This window comes from Diabrotica virgifera, chromosome 8 (assembly GCF_917563875.1).
Source record: "Diabrotica virgifera virgifera chromosome 8, PGI_DIABVI_V3a".
Taxonomy (NCBI): Eukaryota; Metazoa; Arthropoda; class Insecta; order Coleoptera; family Chrysomelidae; genus Diabrotica; species Diabrotica virgifera.
In genome coordinates this window covers 177,816,865-177,840,957 of record NC_065450.1, presented here as the reverse complement: position 1 = coordinate 177,840,957, position 24,093 = coordinate 177,816,865, and the positions used below count along the sequence as shown (strand labels likewise).

At 33.7% G+C, this 24,093-nt stretch overlaps 1 protein-coding gene across 1 annotated transcript in view; it reads right to left on the bottom strand.

Annotated features, from left to right (window-relative positions):
* LOC114326275 (dynein intermediate chain 3, ciliary-like) overlaps positions 1–24,093 on the bottom strand; it is a 75,432-nt gene that overhangs the window by 11,653 nt on the left and 39,686 nt on the right. Inside the window, exon 7 of the mRNA XM_028274583.2 lies at positions 3,278–3,521. Coding sequence (XP_028130384.1) covers positions 3,278–3,521 — 244 coding nt within the window. The remainder of the gene's footprint in view (positions 1–3,277; positions 3,522–24,093) is intronic.

The window sequence follows — 24,093 nt, the reverse complement described above, 5'->3', positions numbered from 1 at the left end:
AACTAGCAGATGTTCGTAATGTCTCTATATCGTCTCGAGCAGTTAGAAGACGTTTACATGAAGCAGAATTGAGCAACAGGAAACCGGCCAAAAAACCCTTGCTTACCAGAGAACACAGGGTTCAGAGATTGAATTTTGAAAGATTGCATCAAAATTGGACAATCGATGATTGGAAACGAGTTTTTTTCTCCGATGAGACTAGAATAAGCCTAAAAGCTCCAGATGGTCGTGAGCGTGTCTGGCGAAGGCGAGGAGAAAGGTTTGCCAGCTGCAATATCTCTCCTAAAGTACCTTTTGGTAATGGCTCTAAAATGTTTTGGGGGGAATTTGTTTTGAAGCTCGTACGGAGTTGGTCCCCATACGTACTAGGTCTATGAATGCCCATTATTACTTAGACAACATTATTGTCGAACATGTAATGCCTTTTGCTCCGTTTCTTGGACCTAATTGTTTATTCATGCCAGACAACGCTCGTCCTCCTGCGGCTCGACAGGTTATTGGCTACCTAAATGATGTTGATATTCCATTATTAGAGTGGCCACCTAACATTCCGGACATGAATCCTATAGAGCATCTATGGGACCATCTCAAAAAAAAGACTCGAAGTCGCAGACCCCCTATTGCCAGTCACAACCAACTCATTGAGGCCGTTATTGAAGAAGAGAGAATATTCCGCAAGATTTTGTTCAATATTTGATATCAAGCATGCCTCGACGCATAAATCCATTCATAAGAAGTAGAGGAGGGCCTACACGGTATTAGTGTTGACCCAGATGCATTTTATTGTGTTACTTTACTAATTTTTCTCTTTTTGCAATTTGGAGTTATGCTAGCTTATTTGCAAAAACAAATTTTTAAAGAAACAATAAGGCACATTAAGGTCATGATAAAGTCATGTTGGACTTATTTGTAGGTGTTTATTATTATTTCAATGAAACTAAGTTTTATTTTGTGTTCATACTGTAAATATTTAGATTAATTAAAGTGGTGCGTTAATTTTGTCCAGGAGTTTATATACCTACTCTGTGAGCTTCGCTGGTATCGTTAACTAACGGATTACTAGTGCAACTTCGGTTGGAAATTTAATCGGGTAATATTTACAACGCGAAGAAGTAATGAGATTGTAATCAATGGTTAATATCAGTAAGAACAAAATTTATGATTCATTATGATTTTTTTTTAAGATTTTGGTTAATTATCGTGTAGATGGAGCTTAAATTAATAGATTAATTATATTATAAAATGTAAAAAAAGAAATTTCAGTATTTAAAATATAAGTATATTCAGGGTAAAAATATATGCCACAGCTTTGGCCAACTAATATTTTTTTCTATTAATGTTTTTAATTTCAATGTTTTAATTTAATCACTTTGACATTTACGTCAAATTTTCAGCCGAAACTCATTGATTTATCACCACTACTGGCGCTCACGAATTTTGAAATATACAACAACGATTAAAAACTATCATAAACCTTATCTGACGTTTATGTGACATACACGGGCCAATGACGGTGATAACTGAAATGACAATCAGCCCTGTGATGGATGACCGAAGTTATCTTTAACGTAATGGTAGGGGAGCAAAGTATGCTAAATGTGCAGTCACTCGAGCGCTTTGGGGATCTATTGGGTTGTGAAGAGTATTAAAACCAAAAAAAGTTAAGTAAAGTTTTCCATTTTTGTGGGCGCTTGCCATTTTTTAATTTAATTTTCCATTTCCAACAATCGTTTTTTCCGATTATAACGCCATCTATCCATAATTCGAAAAAATGTTTCGAATAAAAGTTACTTATTTTTACGTAAGGAATCCAAATCTGCAATAAAAAATGAGGGCTCCTATTTAAGATTTTAAAGTAACCCCCCACCCCACATCAATGGGGGTCGTGTTTGGTACCATTCGATAGATTTTTCAAAAATATTGAATAAGTGTATTTTACAGTTTTTCGATCTGATGTTCATTTCGCGAAATATCGCGGGATTCGTATTTAAAATATTAAATTTACCCCCCACCCCTCTCCATGGGAAGTCGTGTTTGGTATCATTCGATAGATTTTTAAAAAATATTGGGGACATATTTTTTAGTTTTTCGATCTGTCATTCATTTCGCGAAATATTCGCTTTTTTCTTGTGAAACTTTGGGACTCACCCATTTCCTTACGCCCGGCTCAAATCGTCAGATTTTTGAAATATACACTCTTTTGCATGTACTTAACTTACCTTATCTTAATCTGACAATTTCGAGTTTTTTTAAGGATAGATTTTTTTTCGGGCCCCCCTTAACGAACTCCCTGTGTTAAGAGCCAATATATGGTAGAGGCACATCTGCAGGGTACCAGGTTCCTCCCATAGCTAATCTGACGCGCTCGAGTAACTGCAAAAATCCCCGCTCGGGCTCCCCTACCATAAAGTTATCCTGTAGTTAAGTTATAATCCTCGAATTGGTGTGATGTATCATATTTAACTTAACTACTTGCGTTATTTCTTGACAGTTTTTGAGTTATCTGATATATAAACTGTCACTTTATAACGCGACGTTAAACCTCAAGTTATGAGATGATAACTCTGTAGTTATGTAAGGTTAGGTTCATCTTTTGACTTGTTTTTAGATAGAAATCAAGTGAATATTCAACGAAGAACGCTGCTTCCGGTTGTCCTAGGATTTTGTGCGGCATGTTATTAATTTTATATGAAATATAAAGCAGTACAAAATTAAAAATATTAAGAAAATAGACCTCAAATAACAATTTAAAGCACGTAGGTAATAATAAGATTAAATCAATAATTAAAGTAAAAAGTAAAACTAATAATTTAAGAATATAAGGGTAATACAATTTTAAAAATCATACAAAAATCAAATCGAGATATAATTTGTTGAATATAAGTTTAAATTTATATACATATTTTATGGTTATCCTGCCATTCTGTCAAGCCTGTGCTATGTTCCGATCAATCTCTCGCACTCACTCCAACTTGTACTATTTCTACATAAGGTTCTCTTTGTTACTTCAAACTTTGTTACTCAAATGTTATATCTCTTTTTAACGTTTAAGAAATAACTATCTTATAACGGTGACGGATACATCACACCTAATTTACTTAAATATTTATGGGTATCGGTATTCCTGAGAGTTATCTTAACTTTAACTCAAACGTTAAAGATAACTTCAGTCATCTATCACAGGGCTGTTTAATTATTACTTTAATCGTATACAAGTATCGATATTCGAATGGTTCAGCCCAAGAAGAAGAAACGTAACAGACTAATAAAGACTTACGTTTTAATTTTTCCAGTTCTGTTTCGACAAAATTGTAAAAATTGGTTTCTATGTTGCGAACAGTCTTATTCAAAAATTCGGTCCCCTCACCTTCTTCCCCTTCTTCTCCCTCCTTGCCTTCCCGATCATCTTGTTCTTCTTGTCCTTCTTGTTTAGTATCAGATTGTGCCTGTCTTAGTTTTAGACGAATTTCTCTATTACGAGCTTCAAGAATCTTCTCTCTTTTTGTTTCCCGTTCAAGCATCTAAAATTAATTAAACATTGTTTTTACAATCTAGTTTTTGTTCAATATGTTAAAAAATTGTGGATCAGTATGAAATTTCAAACGTTAGATTTATCATGGTTGTATGTTGCAAGCGGATTTGCCATATTTCGCCCATTCTGTAAATTATCATAAATAAATCCTCCTTTTGTATTTCACAGCAGATAACAGCGATAATTCTCTACAAGTACCTGCCTATTACTACCTTTCACGGCCGCTGCCGTGAAGAGCGGCAACGTTGTCAAGTAATTCTCATTTAGTTTTGCATGGCCCTATCCTTAACAGGCTAGCAGGTATATAATAGAATTATGGAAGTTGGACAAATGCCAAACGAATGGAGAAGCAGTATATTAGTACATGTCTACAAAAACAAGGGAGACAAACAACAATGTACAAACTACAGGGCTATAAAACTACTTGTAGAATACATGTAGTTTACTTGTAGTTTACATACCATGAAAATATGGGAGAGAGTAATTGATAGACGGATACGTGACGTAACCGAAATATCCGATAATTAATTTGGCTTTATGCAGGGTAGATCAAAAACAGATGCAATTTTCATTGTAAGGCAACTGATGGAAAAATACAGGAATAAAGAGACCAACGCTCATATGGTATTCATTGATCTTGAGAAAGCATATGATAGAGTTCCTCGAGAGATTCTGTGGTGGGCACTCAATAAGAAAGGAGTCCCTGGCGAATATGTAAACATTGTGAGAGATATGTATGAGGGAGTAACGACTAGTATTAGGACAGGTGTGGGAGAGACTAATATATTTCAGGTGAAAGTAGGATTACACCAAGGCTCGGTGCTTAGTCCTTATTTATTCTTATTAATTTTGGACCAGCTAACAGCGAAACTACAGGGTAGCATTCCATGGTACCTAATGTATGCTGATGATGTAGTGTTAATAGGAAATAGTGAAAGAGACTTAGAACAAAAACTGGAACAGTGGAGACAAGCTCTGGAGGAAAAAGGTTTAAAACTTAGTAGGACAAAAAAACAGAGTATTTGTAATGTTCATTTAAAGATGGAGTTCCATCCATCCATCCAATGGCACTACAGCCCAAATCGAGCCTTGGCCTCCTTCAATAAGCTTCTCCAATCATTTCGATTTACCGCTGTTCTTTTCCATGAACGCGTTCCCAGGAAGTTCCTGGCATCCTCATCGACTTCGTCTTCCCATCTCTTTTTAGGTCTTCCAACCGGTCTTCTTCCCTGCATTCTTGCATTCAGCAATTTTCTGGGGATTCTATTCTCATGCATGCGGACCACGTGCCCTGCCCACCGTAATCTCTGTAGTTTAGTGTGTTGTGCTAGAGTTGGTTCGCTATATTGCTCGTATATTTCTCTGTTATACCTAATTCGCCAGTTGTTATTTTCCCTTATTGGGCCCAGTATCCTACGTAATACTTTTCTTTCAAACACATCTAATGCATTGGCAGATTTCTGTGTCACCACCCATGTTTCGCAGCCATAACTTACTATGGGCCTGATTATTGTTTTATATACCCGGAGTTTTGTTTTCCGGTGTACGTCTCGCGATTTGAATATGTGGCCCATCGCGAAATATGCTTTATTTGCCAGCACAAGCCTTCTATTTATTTCCGGTTCTTCTTCACTGCTTGCAACCAGATCCATTCCTAGGTACGTGAATCTATTCACATGTTCTATATCGTCAATAAAGTGTTGTTGCGCCGGTCTATTTGATCTGGTTTGTATGAGTAGTTTTGTTTTATTTGTGTTTATTGCTAGCCCTACTGCTTCTGGACTCTGTTTCAACTCAACGTAGGTTTCTTCCGCTGCATTCATTGTTCTGCTCATTATGTTTATATCATCCGCGTATGCTGCTAATTGGGTAGATTTGTTTGTAAGTATGTTATTTCCGCTTACCGTCAACCGTCTAATTACATATTCAAGAACAAGATTAAAAAGCGTTGGAGCCAGTCCGTCGCCTTGTTTCAGTCTTTGCGTTATCGTAAACGCATCAGTGATCTGTCCTTGAATACATACTTGTGCTTCTGTTTCTGTCATTGTCATTTGCACTAGTCGTATTAATTTTGATGGTATGCCAAATTCTTCCAATATATTAGGTAGAATTGTTCTATCTATTGAATCATAGGCTTGTTGAAAATCTACAAAGAGATTGTAAACGTCCATGTCATATTCCCATGCTTTGGCTAGTATTTGTTTAACTGTAAATAGTTGGTCAATGGTAGATCTATTTTGCCTAAACCCTGCTTGATATTCCCCGATGATTTTTTCCGTGAGAGGTTGAAGTCTTCGATTAAGGATGTTTGTGAATATTTTGTATCCCGAACAAAGTAAAGAGATGCCTCTATAATTCTGACACAACAGTTTGTCTCCTTTTTTATGAATAGGGCAGATTATACTTTTCTTTCATTGTTGGGGGATTTCTTCTTCTATCCATATCTCTCGTATTAGCTGATACATCTGTTGCGTCAAATTCCTTCCTCCTTGCTTGAGTAGTTCTGCCGGTATTTTATCTATTCCCGGTGCTTTATGGCTTTTTTGTATATGGATTGCCGTTTGGACCTCCTCTAGCGTTGGGGGTCTAGTTAATTCATTTTCTTCTCCATCTTCCCCCAGCTCTTGTTGTTGTACCTCCTGCCGTGCCTGCTGCTGTCTCTGTTGTTGTAATGGTGGTTGTGCCCCTTTGTTTAATACTTCCTTAAAATATGTCATCCAGGTTATCTTAATTTCGTCCATATCGCTAATGATTTCACCCTTCTTATTTTTACAGAGGCTAGTCTTCGGTTTGTATCCCTGTCTTAAATGTTTAATAAGTTGGTATGCACTACGTGTTTCGTTTTCCTTAAACTCCCTCTCTATGTTTAGTATCCGTTGGTTTTCGTACTTTCTCTTTTTCTGCCTGCACAGTTTATCTGCTCTTCGTCTTTTGTTCTCAAATTCTGTTTTTCTCTCTCTAGTACGTCTGAGTATGTAATTCTTATGTGCTTCATTTCTTTCCTGTATAGCTTGTTTGCATTCTTCATCGAACCATGTTTCTTCTCTCCGTTGTGTCTTTGTTCCTATGACTTCTTTCGCTGTGTTTAGTATGATACTGCTTATGGTGTTCCATTGATTTTCTATTGTGGAGTCTGCTCTGTTTTCTTCTAGTAATTTTTCATCCACTGTTCTCTCAAATCTTTCTTGTACCTCAGGGACTTTTAGGTTATCTAAGTTTAGTTTTTCTTGTTTTGGATATTTTTCCTTTACCTGTCGACTGATTTTGCATCTAAACCGTGTCTGCACTAGTAGATGGTCTGAGTCACAGCTTGCGCCACGTCTGCTTTTTACATCTAATATACTCGTCGCCATTCTTTTTTCAGTCAGTATATGGAGTATATTTTCATCTTTCATAAAGATGGAGTTACTACAAATAAAATGGTATCTTTGGATGGTGAAATTATTGTGGAAAGCAATAGTTTTAAGTACCTAGGATCGGTATTACAGAGCAATGAAGAAATAGATGGAGATGCATGCAGTAGAATTAGGGTTGGATGGATGAAGTGGAAAGAAGCGAGTGGTGTGTTGTGTGACAGAAAAATTCCAATGAAGCTGAAGGGAAAATTCTATAAAACAGCCATAAGACCGGCTATGATGCACGGAACTGAATGTTGGGCAGTGAAAAAGAAAGAGGAACAACGAATGCATGTGGCGGAAATTTGAATGCTTAGATGGATGACTGGAGTGACAAATAAGGATAAAAATAGAAATGAGTATATTAGGGGAAGTCTAGGTGTGGTACCAATTGATGCTAAAATGAAAGAGTATAGGTTAAGATGGCTTGGTCATGTTCAACGTCGAGACGTTAATCACCCAATACGAAGAATAGCTGAAGTGCAGATTCCTGGAAGGAGTAGGAGAGGAAGACCAAAGAAGACCTGGGGGGAGACGATAAGGCAGGACATGTTGGTAAAGGGGATTAATATTTATATGACCCAAGATAGAATTGTGTGGAGAAATGCAATTAGGGAAGCCAATCCCGCATAGAGATAAGGCAAAGAAAATGATGATGGCCCTATCCTAAATACTTGTACACTGAACCGCATGTCTGAAATAAATACGCTTGTAGATTATTATGTATTTCTTTTTTTTTTTAATTATTTTTGATCCAATGTTTTCACGGCTAACCTAATAAAATTTCACATAATTTTTGGCTCAATACAATTCTACAGGGTGCTATTGTAAATTCGGCATTAATAAAAAGACGTAGGCAGACTGTAGACTAGCACACTACATAATATTATTCACACTACATTTATTATGTTCTCGTTATTTTTAAAATTTAAATAATGTTTCTAAAAATGAATAAAGTAATTTTATTATTTACTTAATATTATTTTTAATTAATTCTGCGGCACTTTTAACTGGCATTTGATCTGCCGAAAACCACAATATATAAAATACAGTTCTGACAGGAAATCCAGGTCCTTCAAAAAAGTACCATGGCTATGGGATATATCTTACATTTACTGCACCAAAAACCACGGTTTAATTTGTACCCGTCTGTTTGTCTGACTGCACTTAAATGTGAATAATTTCTAATTTTACAATCAGTCAATAATAGAAAAAAAACAGAAAACACTGCTGTAAGAAAAGTTGTAGTACATCATCCTAAATATTTGAAAATTCCAAATGTCAAATTCCAAATCGAATATTTCAATGTAAAATAACGATAAAATAAAGCAATTTTCGGGAAAAACTTCCGAAAAACTTTCGGGAGAAAAAATAAAATTGGCCCCTTTTCTTGTTAAAAAAAATCGTGAAAATATCCTCGTATTTACCACCCTAAATAAAATTAATCGTTACCGCTTTACCATTATTAAAACGTTTTTATAATATATAGTCCGTCCGCTATAACTTTTCCCAAGCGGTACGATTCATTTTCAATCAAATTAAGTCAAAACAGAAAGTGAAACGTACGCCGATGTGTGTAGTATATAGTATACAGTATACAAAATGTATATACACATCGACGTTCGTTTCAATTTAAGTTTTGACTTAATTTGATTGAAAATGAATCGTACCGCATGGGAAAAGTTATAGCGGACGGACTATACTTTGCTTGGTCTGTGTCACGGTCTCCGCAAATTTTGTAATCCATTTTAAAAATAGTTTTAGGCTACCTAGGTACCTGAAATTTTCAGAATACATTAGAACTAGCTAACAATGCAATATTTAACTGCTATTATACAGGGTGATTGATTAGTGGGGTAAAGCTTCGTAGATCCGTTATAGTAATGGATAGCGATAAAAGTTAATAACAAAAATTGTAGCCAACTTTGAGCTTCACATTACAAAATTAGTTAGAATGTTACAGGGTGTTCGATAACATAGTGGCAGATCAAAGTTATGCTTTTTTAAAAGGAACACCCTATATTTTATTTTATGTTCGAAATCTTCTTAACTTCTCCATTACAAAAATATAAAGGTTTGGTATGTTATACAGGGTATTTACAAAGTAATAACCAATTTTATATGAAAATCGTAACAAGTTTAACTCCCTGTATAAATAAAAATAAGCAGAATGGCAATGGTTTATTGATGTCATATTTTTTTATTTATTGTCACAATTTTCATAAATGATCGATATTGCTAATTTTCTTTATATTGAATACAGGGAGAGTCAAAACGCAAGTACATTATTCTCTCAGTAATTTTAAATGAAACATCCTGTATTTTATATCACTATCGAAAAGTACCATTACCGTACTTTCATTTGTATATAACATTCCCTACATAGGCGTAACCGGGGAGCGGTTTTGGGGGTTATAACCCCACCCAACCCATTTGGATTTACTTTGAGGTATATACGCTTAACACCATTACTATTTCATGCCCCCCAGAGACCATCAAGTAGTTGTAACCCCCCCTTGGGTCATCCTGGTTACACCTCTAATTCCCTATGTCTAAATTTATTAGTTTTCGAGATATTTTCATTTTTCAGAGCAAATTATTAATTACGGGTCTAAATCTTTCCAAATTATAGGTAAGACATGACTGAATTGTCTAAAACTGACAATTTACGATTACTCCTTATCAATCTGTAATCAAAGTTGGCTACAATTTTTGTTACTAACTTTTATTGCTATCTATTACTATAACGGATCTACGGAGCTATACCCCAATCAATCACCCTGTATGGATAAATCGATTTTTTTTATTTCAAACTATTTTAAAAATCTGACTAATGCAATGATATTTTAAAGTACCAGTAATACCTCGACTTACACTACCCCGACTTACGCGCACCCAGAGTTACGCGATTTTCAAATCTTGTCGATTTGTTATTTGATATGCGATTTTAAAATCTTGTCGATTTATTATTTAAGCGCCACACAATCGTTTAGTTATCGACGAGATAGAATTACTACCCACACACTATTGCTCATCCAATGTATTATACATGTTTGGACTTTTCACACGGAATCAGCGATTTTATTTTGTTTTAGGTATTTCTTATCTAAAGTTTTGTCTAATGGAGTGGGTGTTTGTTACTTTTATAAAGGGATTTTTTGTTTTATATCTAAGAAGACTTGAAAGAGTAATAATGTCATGCAAACATACATATATATGAAATTATACCCCGACTTACGCGAATTCGACTTACCCGATTATCGCTCGGTCCCACCTATCGGGTAAGTTCGGGGTATTACTGTATGTTAATTAATCGATATCTACAAATTGATGGTGGGTCAGTGGCATTAGACTGCAGATCGAGAGTTCCCTAGTTCGAACACGGCTGTTGCGTATTTATTTTTATTTTTTTAATAAATAATTAAAAGTTGGTATACTTTAAAAGTTAATTATTAGGTATATATAAATATGATAATGTATTATACCATTTTAAACAACCGTGGTATTATAAAAAGTACTTTTTTTACTAGTGTAATTTTTGGAATTATAATTTTAACAGTTAATACACCTACTAAAAATTCATATTTTATTCTTTCGAAACATGTGTCCTGTATACAGGACGTCCCAAAAAGATTGACCATAAATTATACCACACATTCTGGGGTCAAAAATAGTTCGATTGAACCTAACTTACCTTAGTACAAATGTGCTCATAAAAAGTTACAGCCCTTTGAAGTTACAAAATGAAAATCGATTTTTTTCAATATATCGAAAACTATTGGAAATTTTTTATTGAAAATGGACATGTATCGTTCTTATGGCATATCTTAAAACGTTCTTATCGTTCGTTAATTACGTTATCGTTCTTATCTTAAAACAAAATTATAGTGAAATTTGTCCACTCCATAAAAAATTTATGGGGATTTTGTTCCCTTAAACCCCCCTAAACTTTTGTGTACGTTCCAATTAATTCATTATTGTGGTACCATTAGTTAAACACAACGTTTGTAAAACTTTTTTGTACGTTTTTTAAAATATAGCTAAAAATGTAAATTGTAAATAAATTTTCAGATTATTAACAGGTCTCTATAATCGTACTTAACCATATTGGTCCTGTCGCCAGGGGGGGTACAACGGCCTCCTTAATTCAGATGGACTTACCCAAGTTTTTTTTATTTATTTTGACCCGTAGAATACGAATTTTTTGGGTAACAGTTGATCCGGATGTCGATAAGATTGTTATAGACAAAGAAACTGAGGAATTACATAACAGTGATTTCTCGCAAAACAAAACATCTTTTTGTATTTTTTGGGTCATTCTAGGCAAAAAATGCTCTGACAAGTTTTTTCGTGGGATGCATAGTTTTCGAGATAACCGCGGTTGAACTTTCAAAAAATCGAAAAATTGCAATTTTTGAACACGAATAACTTTTTATTAAAAAATAAAGTAGCAATTCTGCTTACCGCATTTGAAAGTTTAAGTCAAATTATATCGGTTTTGATTATTTGCATTGCTAAAAATTTATTATTTTATTGGTAAACAAAGCTATAAACACCTAGTGCGTGAGTGATGTTTTCAATGATTTCTCATTTAAAATCTAACGAGTAGGTAGAGTAGCTACAAGTGCAAGCGAGGCAATTTCTACGTAGCATGCGTTAAAACGCATGTATTAGGCACGGGAAACACTATGTGTTTATAGCTTTGTTCAGCAGTAAAAAAATTAATTTTTAGCAATGCAAATAATCAAAACCGATATAATTTGACTTAAGCTTTCAAATGCGGTAAGCAGAATTGCTACTTTATTTTTTAATCAAAAGTTACTCGGGTTCAAAAATTGCAATTTTTCGATTTTTTGAAAGTTCAACCGCGGTTATCTCGAAAACTATGCATCCTACGAAAAAACTTGTGGGAATATTTTTTGCTTAGAATGACCCAAAAAATACAAAAATATGTTTTGTTTTGCGAGAAATCGCTGTTATGTAATTCCTCAAGTTCTTTGTCTATAACAATCTTATCGACATTCGGATCAACTGTTACCCAAAAAATTCGTATTCTACGGGTCAAAATATATAAAAAAAACTTGGGTGGTAAGTCCATCTGAATTAAGGAGGCCGTTGTACCCCCCCCCCTGGCGACAGGACTATATACAAAAATATGTAGTGGATTCGACCAATATTCAAAATATCTCGATAAACACTGGCTTATCGAAAAAGTATTAAGAGGCAAAAAAAGTTTTAAAAATATCGTGTTTAACTAATGGTGCCACAATAATAATTTAATTGGAACGTACACAAAAGTTTGGGGGGGTCTAAAGGAACAAAACCCCCATAAAATTTTTATGGGGTACACAAATTTCACTTTAATTTTTTTTAAGATGTTCCTGCCATAAAATTGCCACATGTCTATTTTTAATAAAAAATCGCTGAGAGTTTTCGATATATGAAAAAATATCGATTTTCATTTTGTAAATTCAAAGGGCTGTAACTTTTTTTGTATGCACTATTGTATATAGATAGGTAAGTGAGGTTGAATCAACCTATTTTTGACCACAGAATCTGTGGTATAATTTATGACCAATCTTTTTGGGACACTCTGTATAACAAAACCGTGTTATTCTAATAAGTAATTTTTATTATAGTGTAATTTTTGGAATTTTAAGCATTTTATATCGTCAAATTATTTTATATTCTCTCCTATAAATAAGAAAAGCGTTTTATCATAAAAAAGTTCTTTTTTATAAAAGTGTAATTATTTACTTTATATGTATGTGTATTATTTGTACGATCTGTAAGTTTGGCCAGTTCTAACTGCTTATTCACCTGATCTTCCACTTCTGTTTCGAGCTTTCCGTAGCTGCATAGTGTGATGCCTAGATATTTAAACTCCATGACTTGTTCTATTATTTGACCCTCCAGCTCTAATTTACACCTTATTAGATCTGCTGTTATAACCATGCATTTGGTCTTTTTTGGGGAAATTAACATGTTAAATTTTCTAGCGGTTATATTAAATTCGTGCAGCATACGATTAGTCCAGAGAAATAAGATTTTTCTCGTGACACATCCCCCTCCAGGCCGAAACCAAATTTTTTGAGTAGTATGGACATCTATATTAATAACGTATACGTTTCCTGCAACCGATTTTGATGATATACATAGTTATAAACAAATGAAGATCAAAAAACGCTAAATTTTCGCTTTTTTCGTCTATTACTAAAAAGTGAAACATTTTAAACAAATATAAGAGTAATAAACTGATAAATCATATAAAAAACTTCAATATAGCGTCCGGTGCATATGTCTATGCTTAATTATTGCTTAGAAAATTGGAAAATAAATCATAAATTTTGAGATTTTATAAATGTTCATAACTTATGTAAAAATTAAGTTAGAACTTTCTTGTTACACAGAATGCTGAGACTTCTGGTGCTTAAATTATATTCTAAATTTCAAAGCAATTGGTCAAATAGTTTAAAAGTTATTTAATTTGTTTTTCCCAAATTAATGTTTTTTGCAACACTGTAAGTCAGAAAACGATGAGGTTATAGTAATACTTTGGACAGTTTATGAAAGAAGAAGATTTATGCTATTAACCTAATTAAAAAAATGACAAAAAATAATTCTAAATAGTGTAAAATTATTTTGCAAGAACATGTCAATTTTTTGCTTATAAACAATTGGAATAACTTTTGAACCGTAACCTGTAGAAAAATTATTTTTCCATATTTGGAAAGACTGCATTTTTATACACATTTATAAAGAAAAACAATTGTCCTATGACAATTAGGGACGAAGTTAGCACCCTTCTTTTTTTAATTGACAGCAGCTTTGTTTATAACAATTAAGAAATAAAATTAGCCGCATTTGAAATAACATACATCAAAGCTTTAACTTACCAAGTATACAAAAGATTTCCTTTCAAGGAAATCGTCCACAAAGCTTAAAATTGTGGCCCTTAAAATCGGCCAGCGTTGAAACTTGGGTTAGCGATGAGAGGGGGGAAGGAGCTGTTAACTGTATCTCTGGTTCTCGATTATTTATTTCGTTGTTTCTTTTTTAATTTCTATGTACTTTTTACGTACATTACGAATAGGCGTTATTTAAATAAACTAATTGTTATATACACTATCAAATTTGTTTAAACATTTTTTTTTTCAATTTTTTAAATAATATTTTATGTAACTTTTATTGTAAAACGTACATATTAGTTTTACAGGGCGTAACAAAAATACAGGTCATAAATTAAATCGCATATTCTGGGACCAAAAATAGATCGATTGGACCTAACTTACCTTAATACAAATGTGCACATAAAAAAAGTTATAGCCCTTTGAAGTTACAAAACGAAAATCGATTTTTTCCAATATATCGAAAACTATTAAAGATTTTTTATTGAAAATGGACATGTATCATTCTTATGACAGGAACATCTTAAAGAAACACTATAGTGAAATTTGTGCATCCCATAAAAATTTTATGGGGGTTTTGTTCCCTTAAACCCCCCAAACTTTTGTGCACGTTCCAATTAAATTATAATTGTGGTACCATTAGTTAAACTCACAGTTTTAAAACTATTTTGCTTCTTAGCATTTTTTCGATAAGGCAGTTTTTATCGAGTTGCGGCTTCTTTTTTAATATGTTTACATAAAGATTTTATGGAGGCTTTGTTCCTTTACACCCCCCCCCCCCCTGAAATGTTTGTGTACGTTCCAACTATTACTGCGGTACCATTAGTTAAACACAATGTTTCTAAAACTTTTTTGTCTCTTAGTATTTTTTCGATAAGGCACCTTTTATCAAGATTTGGCTTCTTTTTTAATATGGTTCAAAATATGCCTAAAAATGTAAATTATAAATAAATTTTCATACGATTACCAAGTCTCCATAATCGTACTTAACCATATTTAGAAATATGTAGTGGATTTGACTAATATTCAAAATATCTCAATAAAAACTGACTTTTCGAAAAAGTACTGAGAGGCAAAAAAGTTTTAAAAACAGTGTGTTTAATTAATGGTACCACAATAATAATTTAATTGGAACGTACACAAAAGTTTGGGGGGTTTAAAAGAACAAAACCCCATAACATTTTTATGCGGTGTCAAAATTTTACTATAATTTTTTTGTAAGATGCTCCTGCCATAAAAATACCACATGTATATTTTCAAGAAAAAATCTATCGGAATTTTCGATATATTGCACAAAATCGATTTTCATTTTGTAACTTCAAAGGGCTGTAACTTTTTTTATGTGCATATTTATACAAAGGTAAGTTAGGTTCAATCGAACTATTTTTGGTCCCAGAATATGCGATTAAATTTATGACCTGTATTTTTGTACACCCTGTAATTATTATACACTAATCCTATTCAATTACAGTGGAACCTCGATAACCCGGATTAATCGGGACCGCGGCCGATCCGGGTTATCGAAAATCCGGGTTAGCCGGAGAATATAGTAAAAATTAATAAATAACCTCCATTATAATTACAAAAACATGAAACACATATGCACAGTACACATCTAAATTACGTATAGTTGTATAGAGTGTAGAGTTTTGTTCATTTCTTGGTAAAAAACTCAGTCATACTGTAGAGATGTACCGACACCATAATATGGTAGGTCTGGATCCCGCGTACGAAAAAAAAGTTGATAAATAGCAAGCTGAAAATTTGTTATTAGCTTAAGGGTGTCTAGTCGGACAAACATTAATATATGGGAACACTGGAACAGGGGAAGTTTTAACTGTGGAACAGGCTAAAAATTTGGAACGGTCAGACCACGAAAACGGCACATGTATTTTGTCCGACAGAACAGACTTAAACTCTCCGAACAGAGATTAAACTCTCATGCAAAAATCAGACTGCTATTTATCACCAAATTGGCGTTTTAATGAGTGGAACATGTAGAATATGTCAAATGACAGGAATTATGACAGGTGATAAATAGCAGTCTGATTTTTGCATGAGAGTTTAATCTCTGTTCGTAGAGTTTATGTCTGTTCTGTCGGACAAAACAAATGTGCCATTTTCGTGTTCTGACCGTTCCAGATTTTTTACCTGTTCCACAATTAAAACTGCCCCTGTTCCAGTGTTCTCATATATCTAAGTTTATCCGACTAGACACCCTTAAGCTATTAACAAATTTTTAGCTTGCTATTAATCAACTTTTTTTTTCATACGCGGGATCCAGACCTATGGTATCATAATATCATATTATGATGCTGCAATAAATTTATTTTAAAGATTCGCCTTTATCAATCCTACCTAATGTTTCTAGTTTCTTTTCCATTGTCACAACATTTTTACGTTTTGTTAACATTACAGTTTTGTTACCATTACGTAGACAAAAATCAGGCAAACACAATCTGAAGCACGATTACAGAACGGAAGTGATTAAAACAATGTTGTTATTTAAGAACAGACTAAGGCCATTGTTTTAAAAAAGAATTTTTAAATAGTCACGTCTATTTTAAACAATGCTAAGACAGTTTGACATAAATAACGGAAAAGGAATACAGACAGGTGCCTGTTCTTTCCGATAAGCTGAGACGGTCGCTCTGCCTGCCGCCGTGTGCATGAATCATTTTTACTGTTGTACATACTTATATGTGTTCAAATTACACAAATACACATTATCTCTCAAATATTATTTGACCTACATACATTTTTATTTGATAAAATTGTTAAATTGTTTATTTGTTAACTTTTGTCTGATGAAAATCGGTCCGGGTTAGCCGGACTTCCGGGTTATCGGGGGCCGACTTATCGGGGTTCCACTGTATTCATAAATCTAACATTGGCTTATAATATTGAATTGAAAATAAAAAATCTCAAATAAACTAGGTTTTATTTATTGATAAACATGCTACTAGATATAAACGAAAAATGAAATGTAACAAAATTAGAGAGAGGATAAAAAGAACAAAATTATTTTCAGAAAGTTTCTACAATATTGTAATAATTGTATCTTACAAGATTGAAAGTTATAATTTTAAGATTGCAAAAAAAAACAAAAATTAAGATATTTCATACATTTTGGTATAATAACAAGACTATTAAAATAAAATTAAAGGAGATTTATTTAGTAATTTAGGTATTTTTATGAAAAACGTAACAATTATCAGTTACCCATTTAATATAAGTTATTGTAAAGTCAAGTGCATATGCAAAATATCGTAAAAGAATTTCCAAAAATTGTTTACACAATTTACATAGTTATTTAAATAACCACTTTATTAACAAAAAACATATCCATAACGTACGCAAAGGATACATACAGATTAAAAAAAGAAACTCCAAAATAGATAATAGTGAAAGATAGAGGTTTTGGTTATCGAAGTCCATAAACTATTTATATCTCTGTACTAACAAGTACTCGGTGCAACCAGTTTTGCAAGAGCAGATAGTTTGTTTTAACAAAATATCTGGTATAAAGAAGATCTTTTGATCGAATCGGTACTAACGGTTCTTAGCTTAATTTCCAACCCCAATCAATTACGTTTTATCTTTTGTTTGGTGATTCTGTAACTTCAGTTTTTCATTCATCTAATAGCATGTTTACCAAAAAAATAAAACCTAGTTCATTTGAGATTTTCTGATTTCTATGGACCAATACTATTTTTAGAAACAATTGAATGGGATAATTTGTTTTTTCATACTTTAAATTATTACCAAGTTTAATAAAAAACTATGTATTATTATATTATTCATAAATATAAATGTTTTGTGATTAAAATTATTTCAAATATTATTAAAAAAAATTGAAAAAAAAATTGTTTAAACAAATTTGATGGTGTATATAACAATTTATTTATTTAAATAATGCATATTCGTACTGTACGCAAAAAGTACATATAGATTAAAAAAAGAAACGTCGAAATCCGTAGGCGAGAACAAGAGATACAGCTAACAGTTCCTTCCCCCTTCTCATCGATCTCCCAAGTTTCAAGGCCGGCGATTTTAAGGGTCACATTTTGAAGCCTTGTGGACGATTTGTTTGAAAGTATATATTTTTTATATTTGGTACATTAAAACTCTGAAGTATGTTCTTTCAAATGTGACTGATTTGATTTCGTAATTGTTATAAAGAAAGCTGCTGTGACTTAAAAAAATGGGGGCGGGCAACTTCGTCCCTAATTGTCCTAGGACAATTTTTTCTTTTTTTAAATTTGTATAAAAATTCAGTATTTCTAAATATGAAAAAATAATTTTTCTACGGGTAATGGTTAAAAAGTTATTCTAATTGTTTATAAGCAAATAATCGACATGTTTTTGCAAAATAATTTTTGCGATACTTAGAATTATTTTTTGTCATTTTTTTTAAATTAAATTATTAGCATAAATCTTCTTCTTTCATAAACTATCCAAAGTATTACTGTAATTGCATCATTTTCTGACTTATAGTGTTGCAAAAAAAATTAATTTGGGATAAACAAATTAAATAACTTTTAAACTATTTGACCAATTATTACGAAATTTAGAGTATAATTTAAGCACCAGAAGTTCCAGCATTCCGTATAATAAGAAGGTTTTAAGTTAATTTTTACATAAGTTATGAATATTTATAGAAACTCAAAATTTATGCATTATTCTGCAATTTTCTAAGCAACCAATAAGGATAGACATATTCAGCGGATGCCATATTGAAGTTTTTTATATGATTTATGAGTTTCTTACTTCCAAAGTTGTTTAAAATGCTTAACCTTTTGGCAATAGACGAAAAAAGCGAAAATTTAGCGTTTTTTTATTTTTATTTGTTTATAACTATGTATATCATCAAAATCGGCTGCAGGAAACATATAGGTTATTATTATAGATGTCGACACTACTCAAAAAATTTGGTTTCGTCCTGGAGGGGGTTGTGTCACCAACATGATATTTTTTTCCCTTATTTCTCTGAACTAGATGTAAATCATCTTCACTTTGAGATATTAGTATTGCGTCGTCTGCATAGCAGATTATTTTAAGTTGTTTTTCTCCCATTTGGTATCCTTTTTTTGTTCTTACTTTTTTTATTATTTCGTCCATGATCAGGTTGAACAACAGAGGACTCAGGGAATCTCCCTGTCTTATCCCATTGCGAGCTTCAATTGGGTCAGTTAGTTCTTCATCTACTTTTACTTTTATTGTGTTGTTCTGGTAGATATTTTCGATCGTTTTAATTATTCCTAGAGGTACCTCTCTTGCGTACAATAAATGGATAACGTCCTTTAATTTGACCCTGTCAAATGCCTTCTTAAGGTACCATATACCAAGGTAATATACCAAACAACACAGCAAAATATCTTCGTGCGACTCAATTCTTATTGTGTGAAAAGGATAGGTGCGTCAAAACTACCGCAAGAGAAAACCCTCGCACGTTCAAAATTTTTATAATATGAAACAGCCCTTACATTACTATAGAGAAAATTGAATACAACGTCACTATAAAAGCTTCGCTTAAAAAAACGTTATTATCTTTTAAACTACACCGTATAGCATTGCAAAGTCTTATATTATTAAGTGATGCTAAATTAACTGTTAAGTACTGCTAAAACCCTGATATGAATAAACATCTGCAATGGATTATTATTATATTTCAATAGATATTCATTTACAATTATCATCACAAATGTACAGTCTAACTATTCAAACTGTTGTTAAATTTAACCTATAATTATTAAAATCAAACGTTGTTTCAATCAGAGTGTTATTATAATAATTAATCCGAGCAACATACTGCAAAATCTATACATGTGTTTATCACGCATGGTTACATAACTACTACAATTGCATACACTATGTCTATACTAATTATTAAAAGTAGAATTGACCTGGGTAAGCAGGTGGTAAATTGTAATTTTAACGATAATAATGATAATTGGACCTGACAACACCAATATTAGAAAGTAATTGTGTGGAAAGATTATAACAACATTATACTATACATTATACATATTTCTAAATTAACCCGGGAGCAGTCGCGCCGTTAGAAAAACTATTTTATGTGAGAGAAATGCTGAGTGCGAGATAGATGCCACTCCGGCAGTGCAATTGTGCATCTTACTTGCACTCACATTTATTTATAGCCACCTACCACGTGCATGGCGCTCAATATTATTACTTAAAAATAACAGCTTAGTAATAAAATAATGACAAAAATTTCTTCGGGATCTTGTAGGTGGGGCATTAAACTTTGATTTAGTCACTTTCTGACTTTCATAATAATAACTTTTAACCGAGTTATTAAGCCTTGAAAATTGCCATTTTTCGTTTTTTTCAATTTTAAATTGCTTCTTACTCGAAAACTATCAACTTTAGAGAAAAATTATAAGAGACCTTTTTTATCCAGAATGGTCCAAAAAACCTACAAAAAAATTGTCCGGGTCAAAAATATTGATTTTTGCAATTTGATTAAAAAAAAATTTTTTTTTTAAATTTGGCCCACTTTCCACGTGGGCGACTTCTTGAACCTTATTCTGGGATGTCTCACGAATGTAATTATGCAAAAAAATCTCAAGGGAATATTTTTCCCAACGATCCCGCCGTTTTCGCCTTGTCTAAAAATCAACATTTCAAAGACAAAGTGGATGGCAGTTGGAAAGATCACTTTAATCCTTTAGTCCAGTGGTCGCCAACCTCTTTAATGTGTTGAGCTACTTTGTTAATTTTGGAATAAACAGCGAGCTACCCACACGGAAGCCACGTAGCGCAACGTAAATGAAATAATCCACAGTTAATTTATCATTATATGTATTTATTTTACTATTTAACTGGTAATACATAATACATAGGTAGGTACTAATAATAAACTAATAACAAAATAACTAATATTACTAGTACGTACTTGTTCATAGCTACATTCCTACCTATCAAACGAAGGTGTTTGAAAAATAAACACAAACTTTTATCCAGCCACAACGGCATTAGTCAAAGAGATAGAAGCGGATTTTGTGCGTGATAAGTAATATGGAAAAACTATACGCGGATATGTTGAATTAGTTTTGTACATGACTTTCACCAACTACCGGAAACCAGAGTTGGGGCCGAGGGTAGTTATAAGGGGTCAAAGTCGCGGATTTTATAATTTTTTTTATGACGCTCATGATCGAGATAGTGCACCAAAAGTTGGGAATAAGTAGGTCATGACGTAACTAAGTAAAATCTCTAGGGGCGAAACGCTGCGTGGTCGACAAAGGGGTGGGGGTAGGGGTAAATATAAAAAATATAAAGGGTTTTTTGCGACGTTCGTGATTGAGATAGTGGACCAAAATTTGGGAATAAGTAGATCATGACATTACTAAGTAAAATCCCTAGAGCCGGAAACCAGAGTTTGGGGTGAGGATAGTTATAAGGGGTCAAAGTCGCCGTTTTTATTATTTTTTTTTGTGACGCTCATGATCGAGAGAGTGCATTAAAATTTGGGAATAAGTAGGTCATGACGTAACTAAGTAAAATCTCCAGGCGTGGCACGCTGCGTGGCCGACAAAGGGGTGGGGCAGGGGTGAATAAAAAAAAATATATGGGTTTTTTTGCGACGTTCGTGATTGAGAGAGTGTACCAAAATTTGGGAATAAGTAGACCATGACATAACTAAGTAAAATCCTCAGAGCCGGAAATCAGAGTTGGGCATGAGGGTAGTTATAAGGGGTCAAAATCGCCGTTTTTATTATTTTTTTTTGTGACGCTCATGACCGAGATAGTGCACCAAAATTTGGGAATAAGTAGGTCATTAGGTAACTAAATACAATATCCAGGGGTGGAACGCTGCGTGGCCGATAAAGGGGTGAGGGTAGGTGTGAATATAAAAAATATAAGGGGTTTTTTGCGACGTGCTAGATTGTGATAGTGCACCAAAATTTGGGAATAAGTAGACCATGACTTAGCTAAGTAAAATCCCCAGAGCCGGAAACCAGAGTTGGGGATGAGGGTAGTTTTAAGGGGTCAAAGTCGCAGTGTGTATTATTTTTTTTGTGACCCGGCACAACATTTATCCCCCATGGAGCGTTCCGCCCCTGGAGATTTTACTTAGTAATGTTATGATCTACTTATTCCCAAATTTTGGTGCACTATCTCGATCACGAACGGCAAAAAAACCCCCATATATTTTTATACTCATCCCTGCCTACCACCCCTTTGTACCCCAAGCAGCGTTCCGCCTCTGAAGATTTTATTTAGTTACGTCATAACCTACTTACTCCCAAATCTTGGTGCACTATCTCCATCATGAGCGCCAAAAAAAAAATAATAAAAACCGCGACTTTTACCCCTTATAACTACTCTCGTCCGCCACTCTGGTTTTCGCCTCTGGAAACATTACTTACTTATGTCATGGTCTACTTATTCCCAAATTTTGGTGCACTATCTCAATCACGAACGTCGCAAAAAACCCCTTACATTTTTAATATTCACCCCTGCCCCACCCCTTTGTCGGCCACGCAGCGTTCCACTCCTGGAGATTTTACTTAGTTACGTCATGACCTACTTATTCCCAAATTTTGGCGCGCTATCTCGATCATGAGCGTCACAAAAAAAATAATAAAATCCGCGACTTTAACCCCTTATAACTACCCTCGGCCCCAACTCTGGTTTCCGGCCGTTGGTGAAAGTCATGTACACAACTAATTTAATATATCCACGTATAGTTTTTCCATATTACTTATCACGCACAAAATCCGCTCCCAGCTCTTAGACTACATGCCACGTATGATTTAAAAATAGTTAATAATAAAAACAAAAAAATAACGCACTATCATAAACATGAACATTGAAAAATAAAAAAGCACGTTCACTGAGAAGGCTGACAATCAGACTCATCGATAATTTTTTTAATGTTTGCAGTATAATTTGATGCAGCTATTCGAATACAATTATCCAAATGTTCATCTGTAAGTCGATTGCGATATTTGTTCTTAATAAACTTCATATTGGAAAAAGAAGATTCACACAAATAGGTTGAACTGAATAATGCTTTCACTTTCAAGGCAACACGGCATAGAACTGAATATTTGTCTTTACTTACAATAGGCCAGATACATTCAGTACTTGAGACTAACGATTTTAAGGCTAAATCATTTTGAAACTCAATGACTTCCATTTCTGTTGCAGCGATGTCTTCGCCAAAGTTCTGCATAACACAAGCTGCAAACTGTTGGATATCAATTTCCATAAAGGGTGAAACAACAAACTGCGCTACTAAAGCCATTTCATTGAAATCCTTAAAACGATTTTTGAAGTTACTCTTCAGGGTAGAAATTATTTCTACATGATATTTGTTGTCATAGGGTTCTAATGGATTTTGAGATATTTTTTCTGAAAGAATAGGAAAATGCTTGGAATCGCTGTTAATTAGGTTTTGTTCCCAAAACTCTAGCTTTTTGATAAATGCTTTTATATCAGAAATCATTTCCGCTAGTTCTTTGTCTCTCCCCTGAAGCTGCAAATTAAGTTCGTTTAATTTCTCTGTAATGTCCACGAGAAAACCAAAATCTCTAAGCCAGATTGAATTTTCTAGTTCCGGAGTCGGTTCATCGCGTTGTTTGAAAAATTGAACTCTGCCAGATAGGACATTATTAAAACGTTTCAGTACCCGTCCTCTACTTAACCATCGGACTTCAGAGTGAAGGAGTAGGTCCCCGTATTGACAGTCAACTTCATCGGCCAAGGTTCTGAATAATCTTCTTTGTAACGCTTGAGCTCTAATCTTGTTCACAATTTTTACCACCAGTTTCATTACGTTGTTTAGTTTCAGGAAATTTCCACATAATGCTTGCTGATTGATAATGCAGTGGTAACAGAGAAATTGCGGAAAAGTTTCATCTTTACGACATAACGCCACCAGACCCTTATCACAACCCACCATAGCTAGAGCGCCATCGGTTGTCAAGCCTACCATTTTCGATATTGGAATTTTCTCGGAAGAAATAATATTTTTTAAATGAGAAAACAACTCCTGCCCAGTAGTGTGTCCTTTCAGTGGAATGAACTTCAAAAGATCTTCTTTAATCGTAAAATCACTTAAAACCATCCTGACGAACACGGCCATCTGGGCAGTGTCAACGACATCTGTTGCTTCATCCAGTTAAAGTGAAAAATAAACACAGTTATCTAAGTCAGTTCTCAACTGTAAAAAATATCATTGTTCATTACTTCTACACGTCTCATCACTGTATTAGCAGAAAGTTGC